Source organism: Numenius arquata, chromosome 1, assembly GCF_964106895.1.
Source record: "Numenius arquata chromosome 1, bNumArq3.hap1.1, whole genome shotgun sequence".
In the NCBI taxonomy this organism is placed as follows: Eukaryota; Metazoa; Chordata; class Aves; order Charadriiformes; family Scolopacidae; genus Numenius; species Numenius arquata.
In genome coordinates this window covers 111,850,853-111,873,928 of record NC_133576.1, presented here as the reverse complement: position 1 = coordinate 111,873,928, position 23,076 = coordinate 111,850,853, and the positions used below count along the sequence as shown (strand labels likewise).

Genomic DNA, 23,076 nt, shown 5'->3' with positions numbered 1-23,076 from the left:
CCCTAGTGTGAAGCAGTTAAGCTTAAACCCTGTTCCAGAGCTCTTGCTGAATTCTTCGGATGTCCACTTCCTTTGTGGAATTTAATATGGGTTTTGCAGTTAAAGAGCCTTACCCATTCAGCGCTACCTTGTCTCTGATGTATGTGGTTCCTCAGATTGAAGACAGAAATGATGCAGTCTATGCAATTATAATCTCCACCAGCACAAGTTAGTAGGATTTTCAGTCCTGTTCCTTCTGGCACTGATTTTTAACGCACCAGTACCAGTGTACTAGGGAATACCAGCATCAGTTCTAAAATCAGCATGGCATACTAACCAAATTCTTCCCTGGATTCACTTGTCCCAGGCATAACTTTAGGGAAGGGATCAGCTCATACTGTTGAAATATCCTCCTTAATTATTGGTCTCATGCTATGGATTCTTCTTGGGGTGGCTTTCACTTCTGGCCTGATCCCTGAAATTTGGTCTTAGCCCTTTCCTGATCTTTCCTTTAAGAACTCTTTAATTGCTTGAGGGTATTTCTCTTATTCCTCTTTATATTACGAAATAAAATATCATACTTCTCCAGTTTTGCAGCTGCTGGCCTATCTTCCCTTTTCTTCTGTCTACATACCCTTTGTTTTAAGAGGAAGCGTTGAACTCCTGTTTGCAAGACTGAAACAAGGTTATTGACCAGTTGATACATTCTGATGAATGATTATGCAAGCAAAAAGCATGAGCAATGGTGCTTGGCTTCTGTGTGTTGCCATTCTTCCTCTCTTCCAGTTGTAAGAGACTCTTACCAGAGGAATCAGTGATTTTTTTTGGCTTCTTACCCCAGAATTTTTGGCATTGTCACATTGATTGCTCCCAGGGCTGATAATCTTGCATCCCTGCTGTGATAACTAACAAGTGGCAAGGTCCTGCTTACTTTCAAAAGTACTCAGGAACTATAAATGGTATTTTTAATCGTAGTTCCTCCAGCTAAAAATTTTGATTTCCAAACAAACTCTGCAATAAACGTGTCAGATCTCACTAGATGTGTATTCCCATGCTTCCTTGTCCATGTTATTCCTGTTCGCTGCAATCCTGGCAACTGCTGCTTTTAGCACTGAGCCCCAGAGCTCTTGGTGTGGAAATCCTGTGTAACTACCCACCTCAGTGTGCACTTGCTCATGGTTAATACTGGTGTCAGAATGGCCAAGTATATTATGTTGTTGACATGATGTGCCAGTTCACGTGTTGTTTCTCTGTGATCTTACTCCCAATGAAAAGAGCAACTTGTGACTTTCTGTGTCTGCATTATAACTGCAAACGATTGGATGAAAAAAGATAGGAAAACGTAATGCTGTTAACTCTAAGGACAGTTTCTCAGTCTATCAAGGGCTTGTCTTCTCAGTTGGGCTTGAATCTTACTGCTTATCCTTAGTCCTTCAGTCCTCTGAGGGTGAAATGCTGCATTTAGTTAGAATGTTAGATGAGCCTTGTCCTTTCATGGGTAACAGAAAAGCCTGCAAGGAAGGTTTCTTCCAGATGGCTTATCTTTTTTTTCAGATACAAAAGACAAAGAAGTTGGCTGTCTCTGTATGGATATTTTTGAGTACCTAATCGTGTAAAAACATTTTATGAAATTTCCCAACATGGAGCTGCCTGTAATTACCTGGGTACAAAAGCTTGAGCAGTGTTTGTGCTGCCATTGTAATGTATGAGCCTGTCTGTGCAGTCATTGCCAGAAGAGCATTGCACTGTTTCACCAACTATCACGCCACTGCAGAGTTCTCCAATGCTGATCTAGCTTTTATTCAGCATGGGATCTCTAGGATCTTCTGATGACTTTTTGAGGATTTTAGACTGTGCTGCTGCTTATGATTGCGTAAATGTATGTAGAAACAAGGACTCGAAATGGGCAAAAGACTTGCTCACCAATACCAGGGTTCTTGATGATCTCTTCAGTAACAGGTTGTCCTCCAACCCCTCTCCATTCTTGAACATTTTAGTGGATTTGAAGGCAGGGAAGGGCAGCATAAAGGCACACACTGCTATCTTATTGTAGCATTATGGCATTTGGGAATGGTAGGGTTTGTGTGTGCTCCTACAAACTAGTGTTAAGACGAAATGGCTGTTTTTTAGTACTAAGCTGGGAGGACATTCGTGTGTGATGATATATAGACAACATGTTGAAGACCATTGCTGGTAAATAACTTCCCTTTAAATTGTTCAGTCTATCTTTTTCTCAACAACCAATATGAAGGACAAAGAGGAAAAGATGTACATGCCTTCATATTGAAATATGCATGGGGAAAGAGAAACGAAATGCAAGGTGAACATTTCTAGGCCCATTTTATTTTCTGCTAGGTATGCAGTTGCTATAGTAATACAATACCGGTTAAAAAAAAAAAAAACTCGAGGTGAGAAGACCAAGTTATTAATGTCTATGGAGAATGAGGCCTGGTTTGAATCTGTAACTTCTCTGGTAACATGAATGTTGAATTTACTGGAATTAAACCGTGAGGAAAAAGAGTAAGAACATTTGACTTGATGCTGGTGGCTTTGCGTGTTGTCTTACAGTTTGAGAACACTTCTGATGGTAATATGTACATAATGCAATGGCCTGCAAACAGGTACTGTTTGGTTTTGGGGTTCTCTCAATACAACCAGCTGAGCCAAAGAAAGGTTTTGTAGTTTGAGATAAGCTGAACTCAGGATAGTGTTGGTGCAGTGTCTGATGGGATACTTATATATAAATATATATATTAAAATTATGTATATGTGCTGCCTGAAGAAAAACAGTGCTGTTACATAGGTATGTTTTGCAGATAAATTCTACTCTTCCGAGCTAGTAAATCTTCTGTTCAGTCAGATCCGAGTTGTAAAGTTTGGTGAATGGCATTCCTTAATAATAGCCCCAAGTGAAGACAATGTTGTGCTTGCAACTGAGTCCTCTTACAGACTTTTAACTGAATATCCTTTGTCAGGCAGGCATTGCTGGCTCTTTGTGTGAAAAGAGGAAAGACATGCATGTGAATTAGTAATAAACCAGGTACAGAGCTGAGTGCTCTTTGACGAGTTTCACATGAAAATAGTGCTCTTCTCACATGTGCTCTCTGCTTGCATTGGTAAAAGCGAAAACTCAGGAGGAAGCATCAAGTGCACTGAAAAGTCCAAAGCGTTCTGATTCTTGCTCTCATGTTACGAGAGTGAGTTTGTCGTGTTTACTGTGGGTTTATTGGGTTTACTGTGTCCAGTTATGGCCTCCCCAGTTCAAGAAGGACAGGGAACTACTGGAGAGAGTCCAGCAGAGGGCTCTACGAAGATGACCAAGGGGCTGGAGCAGCTCTCTTATAAGGAAGGGCTGAGAGACCTGGGTCTGTTTAGCCTGGAGAAGAGAAGACTGAGAGGGGACCTCATCAGTGCTTATAAATATGTAAATATGTCAAGAGGATGGGGGGCAGACTCTTCTCAGTGGTGCCCAGGGACAGGACAAGGGGCAGTGGACACAAGCTGGAACACAAGAAGTTCTGTCTCAACATGAGGAGGAACTTCTTTACTTTGAGGGTGACGGAGCACTGGAACAGGCTGCCCAGAGAGGTGGTGGAGTCTCCTTCTCTTGAGATATTCAAAACCCGCCTGGATACGTTCCTGTCCAGCCTGCTCTAGGTGGACCTGCTTTGGCAGGGGGGGTTGGACTAGGTGATCTCCAAAGGTCCCTTCCCTTCCTACAATTCTGTGATTCTGTGTTTGTTCCTGGCTTTGAGATTGTATCAATAAATTGATTATTTTTCAAACACGAAGACATGTATTTTCCCAATATGAGGCACTTCCAATTATGTAAATAGAAATAGCTGAGGTTTCCAGTTTGGAAGTTAGATTTAGTGCTTTCAAGTTCATATCTTAAAAACAAGGAAATAAAAAACCTGTTTCAACGGCTTGTGGCGAACTCCTAAACCTAATCGCTATGAACTAAACATCCAAGCCAAATTGTTGTGGGTGCTTTTGTGGACTTGCATCAAATTTAGGAAACTACTAGCCTGTTCCATTGCTAACATGGAGTTGAGATTGAGATTTGGGTTTTTTTGACTGCTGCATGAGAAGGAAAGTGTTTGAGAAAGCGTTGAGTTTGCTTCAGCTTTTGGGCTTAACCCTTGAATTTGGCCAAGTAGTGAAACTGTTTCCACCACTTGAGTCATTGTTTTGGGGACTTTTTTTTTCCCCTTTATGGCTGCAGTACTCCAGATGAAATGAGAATTTTGCTTATGCTGACAGTCAGGGATCTATCAAATTTTCTGAAATTTGTAATTACTTGTTATAAGTTTAGTCTATCTGTTCAGGGCGTCTGTGGTTGAATGTTTTGATAAGCTTTCTTTTTCCCCCTCAGATCTATGTGTTGAGGTATCTGGATGCAAAAAGAGAGGCGAGAGTCATCTGAATGCCTTGTGCTAAAGCACTGAGGTTTTTTTTTTTATTATTTTTTTCCTTTGTTTCAGTTAACTAGTTAAAAAACTACCGCTAACCCTGGGAATTGTAGATGTTCTATTAGTCTCTCTGGCAGTTGCTTTTAGTGGTTAATAAATAATACCCTGAGCATTGCTGTATCTTTAGTGCAGCATGCTTGAAGCCTGAAATTTGAATCTCTTTATCTTTTCTGGGAATTAAAGCAAGAAGAAAATGTTCCTATATATTGTACGTCCCTGGATGGCATCTTCAGTATTCTGAAGTAAGACTTCTGTGTAGCTCTTTGCAGACAGAGGCAACACAATGGCACATAGCAAGCAATTCTTCCTTGTATGGGTAACTCTGGCTATTGTTATCTATTACCTAAGAGTGAGACCTCATTTTGCATTTCAGTATTGATTTTAATCTTAATCTCTGTTTTTCCACGTAAAGCACAGTTTAGTTGTGGGATATACCCACGTTATGTGAAATCTCTGCCTTCTGATTCTATACCATAACTACCACATTAGTTCACTTTTTGAAGCTGAGTTATTTGGAGTAGGTGATCCTGGCAGCTAGATATTTTTGAGCAACTATACCCAAGTTACGTTTCTTCTGCAGGAGTCTTAGATTAACATTACCTTTTCATTCAGCTGCGCTTTTTATTTTGAAGAATTGAGGAAAAGACTGAACTGAGAATGGGCCTGTTCTACAGAAAATTGTTTAAACAAAAGAACGCTGCAGTGAAGCAGTTCTTACTGCTGAAATTCTAAAGAAAAGATTCTATTGATTCTGAAGTTTAGATCGGTTTTTAAAAGTGGTTGTTCCCACTTGGTTTGTAACTCTCAACTTTGTGTGTCATGTTGCCTTGAAATGTTTGAAGCATTGATTAATTGATGGGTGTTTTGCTTGTAATGTACAGTACCTGAATCAACTTATAAATATCTGTGGAAAGTTTGTAAGTGTGTGAATTCACTCTGTACGTGTTATATAGAGTGAATTGCCATCACTATGTAAGGTGATTTTTTTTGTTTTTTTAAAGTAGTATATTCAGAGATTTAAATTCCTTTTCAGCTTCATTTACCTCTCAATTCCCCTCTACCTGGAAGTGAGTTGACTAAGGAACCCTTTCGATGGGATCAGAGGTTATTTGCTTTGGTTCTCCGTTTGCCTGGTATTACAGCACCGGAATCAGAGCAGATGACAGGGGTACCGGTGGATGACTCTGCAATCACACCTATGTGCGAAGTCACAGGAGGTGAGTGCCCTGGTTTCCTTTGACAAGTGAATACTTTTGAAAATTAATTCTATTTAGCTCTACTAATCATGTACATGTCATGCAATAAGTATTGTCTTGGAAGAATGAGAATCTACTTTCTTCAGCATTTTTTTTAGAAGAAAAAACTTACTTTTTTCTAGTGCACCTTGGTATTGCAATTAGAAATTCTAAGAATTGAGTCTGTTCTGCGGTAGTTTTGCTAAATCCCTGTTATCTAAACAAGCGAAAAGTGAAGGAATGCAGAATGCAATGCGGAATTTCTGCAATGCAGGATGCATAATTATTCTGCAAAATTGATACTTTTCTCTCCATCATAACTTGTATTCTTAGTGTCTTAGAAATTATATTCCAGATCAAACTCTGGCATTAATTTTATGATTTGTGTATAAAAGTTTTTGATTACATCGCATACTAAAGACATAGTGATTCTTCTGACACATCAGAGGGGATGCGTTAGAGAGCAAACAAAGGGATTTAAAAAGCATTCCAAAAGGATTTCTTTGCACTGCTTTCTGACTGTCATTTAGGCTGTACTAACAGTACTTTGACTGAAATCCATGGACAGTTAAGTGTTGATGTCTGTCACAAGGGGGAGCCCATTTTCCATGTATGCAACCAAGAATTTGAGTTAAAGTCATTAAGGGGCTAAAACCCAAACATTTCCGATGAGGTGCCCATAACACTGTCACTGCGTCACTAGGCTGCTTTGCTGCTTAAACAAAGAGGGAGTGTTCGGGAGAAGCTTTAAATCAGAGATCCATACATAAATCAATGTGTGTGGTGGGTGAAGAGTTTTAAATGATCCAAGTTAAAATAAGGGCAGAAACACTGAACAACCTTAACCTTGGCTGTTTTGTTCTAGGTCGATCATATTGTGTGTGCTCTCCAAGAATGCTGAATCAGTGTCTTGAGTCATTGGTGCAAAAAGTGCAAAGTGGAGTGGTAATAAATTTTGAAAAAGCTGGACCGGATCCCTCACCGATTGATGGTACGTGGAATTTTTTACAGTGTTATCAAATGGCAGGGATGACTGTCAATATAGTTTAGTGAACTTAATGTAATAGTTGCCAAAACAAATGGAAAACTGTTGCAATTTAAAACATTGCTACAAAAAGGACCTGCTACGTGTCTGAAATTCTGTTGTACTGTTTGAAATTAACTGCCTATAGCTGCTAGACACTATGTAAAACCTCTACATTTGGTCATATTACTCAGTCTTAAATGCAGTTATTCATGTCAAGCATAGTTGAGTGGGTTCATGAGTTTTAAGCAGTAGTTTTCAACTGACTAGAAATGTAAATAGTTTGATATTGAAATACTGTGGGTTTATACGCTTATTCTTTTTTGTTTAATATAGTAAAGTGGCTGTATTAAGAGTTCAAATAGCAAATACGACTGCAGCCATAACTTCTTGTTCTAAATGGCTTAGCTAGGTCCCTCTTAGGATGTTACTGGGAAGTGTTTGTGGTTTGTTTTTTTTTTTTTTAATCCTGCTTTGCTGCAATAAAAAGTCCAGCAGTATTAATTGTGTGTATCAATTCTTTTTATGCATGGAGATATGAAGGTTGTCTGTTAATAACAATGGGAGGAGAAAGAAACGGAATGTTATGAAGGGCTCCAGATAATTGGCTTTCTCAGCTCTGATCCTATAAACATTCAATGCTTATTTGGTTTTTCATAGTTTGGGGGTTTTTGCAGAAATGCTTACTGACAACTATCTGCTATTCTTAGAAATAGTATTAACTGCAAGAAGAGCTTCCCTGGGGGTATAGTTCTTAAATTCTTCACAGAAATTGTTTAATATTCTTTGAGTTTTAACACTATTTTCGCTCATAAAGCTTTGGGGTTTTTTTGTTTGGTTGTTTTTTTTGGTTTTTTTCTGTAGATGGGCAGGTGGATATATCTAGACCCTTTGGACCGCAACCTTGGCACAGCTGTCACAAACTTATTTACGTCAGACCAAATCCTAAAACTGGGGTTCCTATAGGCCATTGGCCTGTTCCTGAATCCTTTTGGCCAGATCAGAATTCTCCAACGCTGGTACGTACTGAAGTTAGTTAAAGCAAGGGGTTTGTGTGTGAGGGAATATTGTAGGATTTCCTATTCACTTTTTTTTTAAAATCTTGAGTTAACGTACTTCACTGCAGCAGCTGTAACAGCAGTGTGACACAAGAGTGAAAGACACGTATAAACCCCTGCTGCAGTTATCCTGGAAAAATTACTGATGAGCAAATAATACTATGTGGTCTGCTTTTTAGTAACTTTGAAACTGCCTGTAACCAATTTATTTGTCGACCCAGTACATGCACATAGTGTTTCTGTTTGAGTGCTGTTAAGGTATCAAACCAGAAGTAAGGTGACATTTCGATAGTAGCCTATCAAATTCTATTGCCTTGCAGATGGTATGAATAGAAGATAGTATAATCTTCCCAATTTTTAATCCTTGTGATAGTTATGTCTTCATTCTAGCATTCTGTAATTTCATCTGCTGTTTTGCAGTGTAGCCATATCATCAATTTATCCCAAGTAGAGACACTCACCTTGCCTTTTTAAATACTACCCACAGAATTAATTTTATTCTTTTTTTTATAAAAGAATGTATGCCACTGCCTTTTATTTGGTCTGAGAACTAATCATTAGTATAGTATAATGTGTTTTTTTATTTCTGCTAATCTTTGAAAATCATTAAAGTGGAAACAATGCCATTGTATAATTTTTCTCTACATTTCATGACGTTTTATATTGAATTTGGGGATTGTTTTGATCTGAAACTAGTGTGCTGACTAGCAAACTCATTGAACTTCTCATAAGTTTTATCTCATTTATTTGAAAAATATATAAAGTCCTTTGAAATACAGGTTATTGAGGAGTGATACAAGTATAAAATTTTAGCCATATTTACTGTTTCCATATTGCGGGCTTCTGTGGCCACATTCTTTGAAGGACGTGGGTGCCCTTTTGAACTACAAAGCAAGCTAGCATATATGAATGAAAGTAAATCTTATATAGTCTTTTAAAAACCAAAACATTGTGTACTGGATATTAAAAAGCTTCGCTGTAGGAGAACTGTCTGGTGTACTCCTTTTAATCGCTAACAATGGCATATCTGCCTCCATTCACTGTATAGAGTCAGTACACTTTGTCTGCTACTGCAGATCTTGATTGAGATTGCTGAAATAGATCTTGCCAAGTGAAGAGCTGTTGAACTAAATCTGCTAAAAACGTGAGGTTGACTTAGCCAAATGGTGAGAAGATGAGAAAAAATTCTTCTCTGGGTTGTAGCATGTATAGCTCTCATAACTGCATAAAGCACTGGGTTATTGCATGTGCAGCTAAATTCCTGAATTGGAATTCCACATTGAACCTTCCTTATGCAACGCTGGGGACCTAAGTTTGCTGATAGTGTTTCAAGACTTGTATTTCCTTACTGTTCTCAAAATATACTGTTAAAACGTAGCATATGTTGTAACTCTTGTTTACTGCAGAGTCCATAGTTAAGATATTTTTCTTTTCCTCCCTGTTACCTGGTCCACAGTGGAGCTGTCTCAAACAGTCCTACCCCAACAACTGTTTCGTGTACTGTAGGTAATGATACTATCAAAGCTTTCTTAAATGTGTATGGAAGTCTGCTAATAATTATGTTGGCAGATCAACATGTAAATGGCTGCTCTTGCTGCTCTGAGGTAAAATTAGTTCTACTGTCCAGTCAAGGGTTATTGGACTTCTCAAGTCTTAGCATTCAACTTTTTTTGCAGCCTTTTTATTCCTAGTATAACTGCTTCATGGCTTGGTCAGAAGCTCCGCAACAATTATTTATTGGAGGCATCTTCTTTGAAGAGAATTGCAGTTTCTGCAGTTGCTTGGGCCTCCTGTTTTGTGTGCACTTGGACAGTACACCTTCCTCAGAGTGGAGACACTCAAGGCAAGACCAGCTCTGTGGGCAGATAACATTTGGATGGCTCATCCTAAAAGGAAGAGGCTAGAGCTTATAGACATAGAAAAATTACTTTCAAGGTGAGGTGGTAGGAAGATCCAAGAAACTCTGTGTTTCCCTAGTTGATCTGATGTATTTATTAGTTACCTTCTTGTAAAGAGAGTAAATGGAATGAGGCTTCCCAATTGAGCTCTTTCCCAGATTCTAGTGGCCCTGGAGCAGGTTTAGGGTAAGTATAACAGCTTACGTTCCTCTCCTGAAAACCCTTCAGTGGAAGGCACACAGCTCCAATTTTCATCACACACAAAAAATCAGCTTTCCCTTTCAGCAAAAGAGATTTCAAGTATATTGTTAACTTATACTTGAAACTCAAGGCACAAAGGCCTTTTCCCTGTGATTAACAAAAAGATTAAAATCCAAACACTTAAATTGCTTGAATTTAAATATTTTTTCACGGGTCTAGTTAAAATACAAATTCTTCTGAAGCTTCGGTTGTGTTTTGTTTTTTTTTTTTTTAATTCATGCTGCTCTTGGTCATTATAATTCAGTTTGAATTTTGTAACCATTACATTTGCCAAGAAGGAAGAGTGCTGGAGAAAGTCAGCAAATGCAGAAGTACAGCGCCTGCTTCTGTGGGGAATAAAAATGTTCATGCCCCAGAGTAGCGTTGAAGGGTTGTGGTGTGTTTTTTTTTTGGTTTTTTTTTTTTTTTGGTCTTCACTGGGATTTACTTCCATTTGTAGAGTTTTTGTGTATATGCAAGAAGTTTTACTTGCATACTGTTCTAGACTAATTAGGTAAAATAATTGGCATTTATTAAGAAAATAAGATTTCTTCAGATTTTAAGATGGTGCTAACATCAAAAATTAATTGCTTAGGACTCATTAATGATAAATATAATCCTGTATTGAATAGGCTCCTTAAATATGTCTGTTTTCAAAGAATCTGTATTACTTTAGTTGTCATAGCACAATTGCATTTTAATTGTTGCGCAGATTAACTAACAGTGGAATGCTTGTGTTTAGCCACCTCGCACATCTCATCCTGTGGTGAAATTCTCCTGTACTGACTGTGAACCAATGGTCATTGACAAACTGCCTTTTGATAAATATGAATTAGAACCTTCACCACTGACCCAGTTTATCCTGGAGAGAAAATCCCCTCAGACCTGCTGGCAGGCAAGTAGACTGCACACTGAACTGAGGTTATTTATAGAATGCTGTTTTTCAAAGACTTTATTCTATAACAAAAATAAGATGTAAAATTTCAGCACACGATATTTTGGATTTAAATACGATATAATGTTTTTTATTGCAGGTATACGTGAGCAATAGTGCAAAATACAGTGAACTTGGTCATCCTTTTGGTTACTTGAAAGCTAGTACAGCGCTGAATTGTGTAAATTTATTTGTGATGCCTTACAATTATCCAGTCCTCCTTCCACTGCTAGGTAAATACCACTTCATAAACATTTTCTTAGGTGGTAGGCAATTGAAAAAAATTGATCTCATCTAAATGGATTACTGCAATTAATGCCAGTATTAATCACACCTGTAGAAAAGTAGAATGTTGAGCAATGTATTTGTCATCAGTAACTTGTTTCACTTGTCACCAATTGGCTGACCTTCATGACTCAGACTCAATGTGTAAGATGATTTACTTAATCATCATACTTGCACGTATGTTTTGGTCTTGCTTCTTTTATTGTTTTAGGAGCCATTTTCCCAATCTATTGTCTCAATTACCAATTTCCTTTGATATATAATTTGTCAGGTTCCATCTTTTGGCTGCAACATTAATCTGGTCTGTGTGTTTGTTTAGTTTAGTTATATGTTAAAATACATATATTTAAGCATTGAGGAATTGGCATTTCTTTGAGAGTTTCTTTTATTAGAAAAGAAGATGCAATGCTGTGTAGAAATGTCTTTCACTTTGTCTCTTTTTTTATAATCATCAGATGACTTGTTTAAAGTACACAAGGCAAAGCCTACGTTGAAATGGCGACAATCATTTGAAAGCTATTTGAAGACAATGCCCCCGTATTATCTTGGGGTAAGATCTTACATCTTACTGTGTTAAAATTTCTATTTTGTTATGTAACTATAGTTATCTTTCGATTATTCCCTATTTCAAGTAGAGTATGTATTAATTTGAGAGAATAGCTAAACTTCACGCATAATGATAATTAGTGTTTTCACTGGAGCTCTCTGGAAGGCTTGAGACCTGAATGTTATGAAAATGTCATGAGCTGTGACTTGTATATAAACGTTATCTCTGTTAATAATTGCTTCTGTGTGAAAGGAACAATGCCTTAAAACAACAAAAGAAATGCTGCCCTGAAAGTCTTTGTTTTTCTTCTTTTCTAACTTTGAGGACCGCAGGTTTTATTTGAAATGGATAAAGTTAGTTGAAGTATGTATACAACACTTGTTAAATATGACTATGCAATATATTCCATGTTTCAGCCTTTGAAGAAAGCTGTGAGAATGATGGGAGCACCAAACCTTATAGCTGACAATGTGGAATATGGACTTAGTTACAGTGTCATTTCATATCTCAAAAAGTTGAGTCAGCAGGTAATGTTGAAGCAAAAGTGCAGTAAAAACTTATTCTAATATCAGGATAATCTTAAAATACTCGAATTCAGTGGCTTTGAAGGAAATACCTTCCCATAAGCAATTAGCAAAAAAAAAAAAAAAGTCATTTTTGTTTTCTGAATTGAAGGGAAACTTGACATTTAAATACAGACTTTATAGGCTGGACTATAATGATATGGAGGTAGAAATTGAGAATTTTTTTGTGTTTAAGGAGCATTGTTACTTGTATACACAGTAACATACTTTTGTCCAAATGAAAACATGTTGTCTTACCTTAGATATTAAAGATGTTCTAGCATTTTTTGAGAAACTAGAGATTTGTACTTTGTGCATCTGAATCAGAAAGTGTCCTTTCTTTGGCTTGTGAAATGAAATGGAAAGTGTTCAGTAAATATGAAGTAAACTGAAATAATTCAGAATCTTAAATAAGGATACAGATGTAGAAGTTGCAAGTGACCTTTTGAAATTGTTGACTGTGTTCAGAATAGTGCCCATATCTTTGACTAGTCTCCTGCACCAACTAAAGCATTTCTGCCCTGCTACCTCCACTTTTATTTTGTTGAACTGTGCATGTTAAGCTTTCTTGTTCAAGATAATAAAATAACGCAGTAGGCTTGAAATTTCAAGAAACAGTAGTGTGAGTACTTGTAACTTAGTTAATTAGTTCTTATGGACCAGCTTTTTCTTAAAACATTAATATAAATGATTATTTGAGGAAGCAAACCTCTTGGAGTTTACAGTATATCCTGTTAAATCATAGTCATATTGCTCAATATTCTGTGAACTCATCTCTCAACCTAGACATCTTAGACTCCTAAAATGTAGGCTTTTCTAACTTTTGAAAAGTTGTGCCAGTAGAGACTTAGCGTTCTTAAGTACATATTCAAATTTTGAGTAGCCTACAAATTTGTGTGAAGCTACAAAACCGATGTTGGCAGGTGTATTACTAAATTACTTTTGGTTCTTTGTTCAACTGTATTCTGCCAGAAAGCTGGTGTTTATGAACATGTTTAATTTTGGTACAAATATAACTTAATATTGGGGGTTAGGTCCTTCTAATCAAACAGAATTGGGTATTATCATTTAGTTCATATTTATTAATGTTATGACAATTCATATTGAGCTTTTAAAAAGTTGATATCATTGTGTTGACTGATCGCAACTATAGTTGTGCAAGAATCAGTCTTTTGAGGGTTAGTGTTCAGCTGTTATCGTAGAAAACAGTCTTTGTGAGTACAGATAGATTTGCAGAGAATTGCTAGTTAAATTATGGCATTTTATGAAAATAAAAGCATTGCATGCATATTGGTGCTTAGATACCATAAGGGGCAGCAGAGGAGAAATATGCAGAAGACCTAGGCACAAACTGTTCACTATATTTAAAATTGTAGTAAGCATTAAGTGGTTATGTATTTAAGCACTCCTTAAGCACTCTTCCTGGTTATGGTCGTCATAGTGTGTTAGCACATTGTTGAATCTTCTAGGTAGGAATTTAAAATGAATAAGTCTGACTAATTCTTTTAAGAGCATATTGTCAATTTTATTTATTTATTTATTTCAAATTAAGGCCAAAATAGAGTCCGATAGAGTCATTGGCTCTGTAGGCAAAAAGGTAGCGCAAGAGACTGGAATTAAGGTCAGAAGCAGATCACACAACCTGTCTATGGCACATAGGAACGATTTTCAACATCTGCTACAGGGGATTACTGGGGAAATTCCTCATAGACCTCTAGACCTCAATATGAAGGAGTATGCTGGGTTCCAAATAGCTTTGCTGAATAAGGTAAGCACCACTGTGTGTAATGTTGTTATTTTCAATATACTTCCATTGAAATGCTAGATATTGTTTCATACGTGGTATTAATTGGAACTTTATTTACTGGAACCATAGGATTTGAAACCTCAGACTTTTAGAAATGCTTATGACATACCCAGAAGAAATCTTTTGGATCAATTAACACGAATGAGATCTAATTTACTGAAGAGTACTCGCAAGTTCCTCAAAGGACAAGACGAAGGTTAGATAACAGTTTATTTTTTGCCTCACTGTGATATGATTGGTACTTAAAAAATGAAGACTGTAACAAATAGCTTAGTTCTTTAAAACTTACTAGATGTCTGATACTGCCTTTAAACTCCCATGTTTTTTAGGATGTTTTTCCTTAAATAACTTACTGGAGGAAAAAATAGTGAAGGTAGAGAAGATGTGGATTCGCTGCTCTGTCCTTCAGTCCATATGAGGAGACTTGTGCTTTTACATAAGATTCTTTGTTCACTGTTTGTTTTTTCCCAACTTTCATGATATATCTGAGAAAAAAAAGTCACAGGGCAGTTTTGAACATTGATTTCTCTCTGTAGAAGTGGATTGTGAGCAGTGGAAAAGTAAACTTGCTCCCTGGGTGCTGCCAATGTGATTCTTTTGCCCTTTAGGCCAACAGCAAATAGTTCAGTAGTCTGCTAATTTATTCCTTTACCTTTCTACTGTATCTTCTGGCACTGCTTTATGGCACCTTAACAAACAGAAGATAATGAAATAAGTGGAGCAAATGAGAAGGGCAATGCAAGTGCAAGTGTGTGTTACATTAGTCCTGCCACTACTTAGGTCAGATAAACATCTGTAATCAAGTGATAATGTAACGTGAAATGCAGAGGAGTTGCTCTTTGGGGAGGGGGTTAAACTACATAAAAACTAGTGTTAGGGGGGGTTCTGCTAGTATATGTTTTGCTTGATCAAAGGTTTGGCAACTTTAACTATATCCACAAGAAGTTCAGAATCAGGTCCTATGGTTTTAAGAATTTGTTGATTCCAGTGGTCAAAAATCACTGTTGCTTTGGGAAAATACTAGTCTCAACAATTAAATTTTGTGTGGCTAAAACTGAGCAGAGTTGTGTCAAAGATGTATGTGGTATGGCATTACCACTTTGCATTAATGTAGCTTTTGTTTGTAGCAGTGTTTTAGTTATTTGTTCCCACTCTGTTATTTCACCCATCTACCCTGTTGAAAACCTATGGTATGGATTGGAAAACTTAACATCCATGCATGACAACTCTTGCTTATTTCTGTGTCATAATGATAAATCTACAAGACACATACTGATTCACTGAAGCAAGTTTTCTGCACTCAAAACGCAATGTTAATAAATACCAGTTAGGCAAGAATAATGTTGAGTTTCGCACATCTATTTCGTTAATGCGTTTGATAAGACTGAAAATGGGACTTGTGAAGTGGATATAGACTAAATTCTCATAAGGTGAGCAGTATCATATATTAATAAACCCTTCTTTTATGGTAGATCAAGTTCACAGTGTACCTATAGCACAAATGGGAAACTACCAGGAGTATCTAAAACAAATACCTTCTCCGCTCCGAGAGCTTGATCCTGATCAACCACGAAGGCTCCACACTTTTGGCAATCCATTCAAATTGGACAAAAAGGTGACATTTCTCTAATGCTTTTTAAAAAATGTGCTGCTGTGAGTGTGTACGCTGCTGATTAGACCATTCAAAGAGCAATGTATTGAAGAAACACTTTGAAATATTTGGAAAAGTAGTGCTTACAAGACTCTCAAATGTTTTTCCATCACTAGTATCCTATGGAGGGCAGTCTTTATTGGAAACTGGTATTATGCCTCTGAATTACATTATAAATGAAATATGTTGGTCACTGTAGTATAGCTAATACCTAATCATGTTTCCTTTACCAGACTTAGTCCATAAAAAGCTTCCTGTAACTCTGAGAGCATGGACTCTCCCCTTTGTCCAAATCAGTCTTGGACTTGACCAAATTGCCAATATCATTTAGAGCTCTTCTTGTAAATGAGTCATTTTGCAATTACTGAAAAGGAAGGTTGACAGCCCACTTGATTGTCTTACTCGCCAGACTGTTGGATAAGGGCCTTAAGCACATTGGTTTGGTCTGGGAAGATTTGATACGGTTTTCTGTGTTACTTTGGTTGACAGTTGAGAATTCAGTGCACAATGGCATGTAGAACATGGTTACCTTATACATGGTAAACATCATTGTAACATCAAAGCATTCGTTGTATTTTATATTTTGTGGTTTTGGCTTAAAGTTTTAAGAATTCTCCCCATTCAATTAATTGCAGGGAATGATGATAGATGAAGCAGATGAATTTGTATCAGGACCTCAAAATAAACATAAAAGACCCGGAGAACCAAATATGCAAGGGATTCCAAAAAGACGTCGTTGTATGTCCCCCCTGCTCAGAGGTCGACCGCAAAGTCCTCCGGTTGTGAATAACCACATTGGAGGAAAAGGGCCACCAACACCAATTGCACAAGCACAGCCTGACCTTGTTAAACCTGTTCCTATTCACAAAAGTAAGTGAATCTTCATCTACTTGAGAGAATTTGTTTTTTAATTTATGCAAAAGACTTGCTTATGTAGAAATACCATTGGCTGGTTTCCCAAATATTGTGATTTTATCCCTCATTTTTTGAAAATGAGATATTTAATTGTGCATCTGGGGTTAATTACAGAAAGAGTTAATATAGTACTCCAGACAGAAGTCTCTTTCATATGAACTTGCCAGTATAAACAATGTATTTCCTGCATTAAATGAGGAGACAATGTAAACAGTCAGAAGGATGTTCTTCCTTTGCCTGGGAATTCAGATGCTCCAAAAGTATCACAAATGAAGTTAATTTGAATTTTGCTGTAGTGCAGTGAATTCGCTTCCCTTAATGTGGAGCTGAGGTGCTGTGTAAGTCTTGCTCACTGTTCAGCACTAAAGTAAACTTTGTCAGTACAATTTAATGGGGAAAGACAAGCATGTCATCAAAGCACGTTTTCAGGTGTGCTTTTCATCTTTTGATGGTAGTCCATATAGCAATTTCCCTTTTCATATAAAGAATATACCTGTGGTTTTTTAACCCATTAATTGCCAGGAGATACGGTAATGTGCTCAGTGTTACAACCCACAAACACATTTTCTTATGCCTAGCATGTACAGTACACTATGCAAGCTGGAGTGTAGCTTTACAAGAGTTTAATGTTGAACTGACTTCCATCAGATGATAAAGAATGTGAAACTGGCAAGTGTGATCTTTGTTTTTTTCAGCATCAGAAACAAATAATGAGGTTACAATGGATGATGTGGTTGAGAATCATGTTACAGACCCACTTTCATCAGACGTTTTCCCAAATACTGTGGATTCAGAGTTTTCAATGTCGTCTTCTCCATTCAATTCATTGGATCGACCGGCAGCTCATGCAGAGGATGTAGGCCATGAACATTTAGGGAATAACTTGAATGTTGATGGGTTTTTGGAGAATCATGAGGAATCAAGTAGTAAAGAACAAAGTAACGAAGAGAACTTGTCAATGTCTTCACCAAGCAAAGGGAAAAAACCAGTGCATTGCAGAAGTACCAGAGAGGTTAATATAGAGCTAAGAGCACAAATTATGAAAGAGATCCGAAAACCAGGAAGGAGTAAGTATATCAAATCTCTCTTTCAGATGGTTGGAATGAGAGCTAGACAAAGAATTCATAGTAGAACACTATTTTATAAAAACACTGAAGTCTGAGACTGAAGCAAAATAAACTTAAAGCTGGAAAGATTTGTTTTAAAACCTCTGCTAAAAACTTTCTGAAGTGATTAAAACAGTGCTATACCTATCAATGTTCACAAAAGTTTTGTATTATCAGTATGAGATAATTAGATAGTATTAGCTTGTTAGGTTTTCCAATGATATCCTGAACTGCAGTATTCTGTGTTTTTTAATGTTAGTGTTCATTAAACAGTATGTCATTGCTACAAGCCTGGTCGATAGGAGATATATTCTAAAAACTTACAAAACATGAATGAAATCTGTTGCATTTCACTCAGACTCAGATGTATTACAACCAGTATGTGTATAGGTCTCTCTTAAGTAACTGAGATTTTGCTCTTCTCTTTATCTTTAAGAGTATGAAAGAATCTTCTTTTTACTGAAGCACGTACAAGGAAGCTTACAAACCCGACTGATATTTTTGCAAAATGTTATTAAAGAAGCTTCTAGGTAGGTAACTGAATTGTATTAATCTTATAAAACTGCACCACGTACTGCCACACATAACTGCTTGACAACCATGCAGTTCCTTGTTTGAAACTTGCTTTGCACTGCAAGTAAATAATTCCCTAGAAAAAAATAGAAACACAAACTTCCTGATGTGTGGTTTTTGCACAAGCTTACCTTTTTGCCTCAGATTTTGTCTTAAAAATGTTAGCAGCTGTAACTGCCAAGTCACCATAAATGTAGATGGATAATGGTATAGAAAGAGAAGGTAACTTTAGAAAATCATTCAAGTTCCAAAATTCAAGTGTGAGTGTCCTGCTAATTTGAAAAACTGATGGAACTGCATCTTATTGTGAATTGGGCTTTCAGAAACAGTTGAAATTCTTTATTCTGCGTCAACTCAAAATCTTGTCCTAAAAATAGTTTTGGGATCCAGGTACACTTCCATAAAGATATGCCTCTGCTCTTCAGATTTATTTCCTTCTCTGAGGTGGTGGAAACGGAAGGTAGTTTGTCACTGGAATAGAGAGACTTGCTGAGGATTTAAACCACCCCTAAACATCCTTAGACTGACCGTACTTGCTTAGCCTTCTACATGTTAACTAAGAAGAAAGAAAGCAGAAACGTGTGATTTTGATTGGAACCAATAGTGTTTGAATTGAACTAAGAATTCTGGTGTCTTGCTTGGATCATAAATGTAACTGTGACTTTGAGGCTTATTTCAGAAGCCTCAAAGAATGGTTGATTTTTTTTTTCTCTATTCTGTTTTTGTAGTAGTCAGCTTTTTTTTTTTCCTGTGGCATTATTAAACAAATTTGCCAAAAATATCCAAAAATTCAAAGTAATTTTTGGATAAACCCATGCTGAGAGTTTAAGGTGCACTGAAATGCTGGACATTCATACAGCTCCTCTAGCCTTCTACTGCCAGCGCAGTGGGGTATATAGATTTATATAGACCATATTCTTTCTATAGGAACAACTACTTTATCATGCTTTTTCTTGATCTGTTTTTATTGCTATATCAGCTGTCAGAGTTGTTCCGTAGCCTGTAGATTATACATGCTTCCTCACTGTCCCAGAACACCAAAACAATATTGTTGCTCCTGGAGTCTGTGACAGCCCTTACTGGGATTGGAATATTTTTATCTCTAAAATTAGGTTCTTTAGATCATCTGTTATTCTCTTTTCTGTTGCACAGCCTCTCTATTCCAGTTATCCTGAATTGACTCTTTCTCTATAAATTTGACAGTGGTTGAGTGTTGCTGCTGGACACATCAGAATAAATCCTGTCTCTCACCATAGCCAACAGTTTTCTGTGTCTACTGGTGGAAAAAGTTGGCAATTCCATTTTTCTCTACTGCTGTTAAACTTTAATTTTTATTGGTTTGAGTGGAAGAACAGCTTGGTCTCTCTCCTTCCTCTTCTCTCCTAGGTTAGATTTTCATATTGTGGTCATTTTACCCGCTTGGATAACACTGCCTACAATCCCAATGCAATTCTCTGCTGCTTTCCTTGTCCCGGCAAGCTACCACATTTAACCAAGGTTCCCTGCAGGAAACATCTCTAGGCTTTCCAGAGTTGTCAAGATAGTCTTGTTTTGTTAACCGATAGCTGACCTTTGCAATTCCATGGAATGCAATTCGAATTTGGGATGCCTGCTTCCTTTCCCTGCTCCAAGGAGCTCTGACTCTGAACACAGACTTAAGAAAGCTCTTGAGCATTTCAGCAAGAAAGTGTGTGTTTAAAAACAGTCCCTGTTCAGTTTTAGAGAGTTGTGAGGGGAGAGGAAGGCCTCTAAAACAATACACAGTTTTCAGCTTCCTTTGGAAACCAACTGCCCCAGAGCTCCTCTTCTGATAGAAAAGCTGTCACTTCTGAGGCAGAAATCAAGATGGGGTAGACCATGGATTTTTTTCTTATTTTTTTTATTCCAGTCAATTGTAAAAGTATTAAGGGTGAGGAGATACCGCATCTCAATTTCAAATTCTTGGCTATTTGTGTTTTGACAAAGACTTTTCTTATGCTTAGTGATACACATTTGGCTCAGCCTGGGTGGGTAGTATTAGAGCTTTCAAGGAGTCCTTACTGAACACAAGAGACATGACTTCCCAATAGATGGCTATAACTTTGGATGCACAAAATGAACAGTTACTTAGGAAAGGGCTAAAAGAAATCAGCCAATGTAGTGGAGAGGTCCTCAGTATTTCTGGAGTTGGCATAGCAATCAATTTATGGTCCTAGCACTAACAATAAGTGTTCTTTTTATTCTCTGCTAAATAGTCTAGAGCAAAATCTGACAAAACATGGATCAAAGTTCTCCAAATCGAACAACTTCCTTCTCAGTATGAGAAATTCAATTCCCTTTTATTTATTTCTCCAAAGAGCTTTAAAATACTAATGCACGTAGCAAAGCCCAAAGCGTGCACCTAGACAAAATGCTGAGAAACACCCACTTGGGATAGAAGTGCTGGCAAGAATTAATACAACCCTTTTCAAAATAATAATGAAGTTTTATGCTCAACAGCTAGAACTACTCAAGAAGGTTTTATTAGTAAGGGTACTAATTTTCCTAGCAGAATGAACAGTTGAATTGGAGTCAATTCTGTTAAGCACAGTATTATTTAATGTGATAGCTTGTTTCTATTGCCTTGAAAAAAAAATTGCTTGCTGTAGGGTTCAGCATTTGGAAAAGAACTTCCAGTGAGATGTACTGAGGGGCTGGGCATAGTGCACTGTAAACCTGGATTCTTGTGCCAACAGTAATGTGAGAATAGTTAGCAATGTGTTTTTTTCCCCACCTTCCACCAGGTTTTAAGTTTCTAGGAAACGTCTGCTGTTAACTTGTACAGCTGCTTCAGAGGGGCTTGAAGGTATTCTGGAAAGTAACATTGCCCAGAATATAAGCATGTTAAATTTTCACTAGGATATACTATATTAAAGCACTTTGCTGTTAGCTTAAATAATTTGACTTTTACTAGAGGGAATGAGAAGGAATAATTATGTATTTCCCAGGTTAATACTTTTCAACAAGCAGGGAGCAGCTGTGAAAGCCATGAGGAAGAACGGAGGGGAAGCAGTACTTGAAGTGTGGGTTTTCCATGGGATTACTGTGGAGAACTGTGATGAGAAGGTTGGGTAAGGGCCCAGATCGTGGGGATTCAATGAGATAGTAAGTGGTTGGAAATGGGAACTTGTTTCCCCATAGTCAAACTGGGATTGTGGGGAAGTCTGCGGTCTGGGAATTAGGGCAGATAACGCGTTTCTGTGAGCCAAGAACATGGACTGGGAGGCCTGGCTGGGATTAGAGGCTTTTGCTGGGGTTTAATGGGGTCATAGGACTGAGCTTGGTGTATAGTTCAGAATAGTACTGAGTTGAGTAAGTGGGTGATCTCTTCATTGCTGCTGATCTTTGAGTATGTGTATGGCTGCCAAAGCATTGATCAGAAGTGCCTTCTTGGATGCAGAAGTGTTGCGAGGGGGAGGGCTAGCTGGAAGCAGCAAGGAGCTATATGCACCGAGGCAGGGCTGTAAGCAAAGGTGACAAAATGGTCTGCTGGTCAAATTTGCATAATCGATATGGAATAGAACTGCAGAGACTCCAGGTATGGATTACATCTGTGTTTTGTTTAGCTTCTTTCTCAAACTTTTAATTTGTATTTTCTTCTCAGGAAATTTGCTCTGCACTATGTAATGGCTATTACTTCACCAGTACCAACTTCACTTAACTTCTGTGAATGCACCATGGAGGCATGCAAATGATCCCTAAAACCTGTTGTCAACTTTAGGATTATAGTTCTTTTGGCATATACTTTATTTCTGTACTTCAGAAATTTACTTCTGGAAACAGCAAACTTAACTCTTTTTCCTGACTTTCTGAGGGCTAGGTGATGTTAAGCAAGGTGCTAGAATAAACTGTAGTAAGCACAGTTTTGAATTCTCTCATTAAATGAAATAGCAAGTTAATAGTTTACCAGAACTTTAGGAGACAATCTTTATACACATGAGGTACTTATAACCTAATTGTGCACTGAACCTAAAATAATAAGTGAAGTTTCCAGGATTCAGTAAAAGTTTCGTGAACAGTGTTTCATGTATTACTGTGTGCATCCATTATTATGCTTTCTTTTAAATACAGGTTTAAAAAACGAATGCTGATAGAACAGCTTGAGAGTTTTCTGGAAGAAATCCATCGCAGATCCAATCAGGTCAATCATATCAACAGCAGCTAAGACACACTGCACACAAGAGAAAGCCACAGCAGGGCACTGCTGTCCTTACTTGCATTCATTTTTGACATGCACTCTTATCTCAAGTTCTTATACCTGAAAGAATGAGAAGCTGCTCTATAAAATGATGAGGAAAGTATCCATCATCTTTTTTTTTTTTTCTTCACTTCTTTTATTTTTGTAATGTGAAAAATATCCCAAAAACATTTTTATTTAACTAAACGGAGAACTTCTTGCTTGTCATGGACTTGTGTCACTTTCCCTCAGGTTCTATTTTTCTTAATCCAACCTTCAAAACTATCACCTCTTAAGGTTGAACTTTGCCAAAAAGTTGCTTTGTAATTTTAAAAAAAAAAAAGCACATACATTAAACAAGGTAATGTTTTGTATATACAGTTATTTTGGATATATTATTGTAAGTTGTATAAATGTATTTTGAAAAATATTTAAGAAAAGCACTTTTGTTATTCCATCAATAAAAACTCTATTTTAATCTTTGTGTAGGATTGAGTTCAGTTTTTATTGGATTGGTTCATTTTGTCTTCCCTTGCCAGAGCTTCTGTATTCTAGTATCAGTGTCAAAGAATGGAGAGACAGTTTGTATCACTG

At 37.3% G+C, this 23,076-nt stretch overlaps 1 protein-coding gene across 2 annotated transcripts in view; it reads left to right on the top strand.

Moving 5' to 3' along the window:
• Window positions 1-22,966, top strand: part of INTS6 (integrator complex subunit 6) — a 48,600-nt gene extending 25,634 nt beyond the window's left edge. For both annotated transcript variants that reach the window (XM_074159797.1, XM_074159721.1), the window contains 14 exons: window positions 5,485-5,668; window positions 6,552-6,677; window positions 7,575-7,729; window positions 10,649-10,801; window positions 10,941-11,073; window positions 11,581-11,675; window positions 12,089-12,199; window positions 13,788-14,003; window positions 14,112-14,238; window positions 15,515-15,657; window positions 16,329-16,563; window positions 17,304-17,675; window positions 18,151-18,244; window positions 22,377-22,966. In XM_074159797.1, the coding sequence (XP_074015898.1) occupies window positions 5,485-5,668; window positions 6,552-6,677; window positions 7,575-7,729; window positions 10,649-10,801; window positions 10,941-11,073; window positions 11,581-11,675; window positions 12,089-12,199; window positions 13,788-14,003; window positions 14,112-14,238; window positions 15,515-15,657; window positions 16,329-16,563; window positions 17,304-17,675; window positions 18,151-18,244; window positions 22,377-22,470 (2,238 nt within the window). In that variant the 3' untranslated portion in view covers window positions 22,471-22,966. The remainder of the gene's footprint in view (window positions 1-5,484; window positions 5,669-6,551; window positions 6,678-7,574; window positions 7,730-10,648; window positions 10,802-10,940; window positions 11,074-11,580; window positions 11,676-12,088; window positions 12,200-13,787; window positions 14,004-14,111; window positions 14,239-15,514; window positions 15,658-16,328; window positions 16,564-17,303; window positions 17,676-18,150; window positions 18,245-22,376) is intronic.
• Window positions 22,967-23,076: the final 110 nt, after the last annotated feature.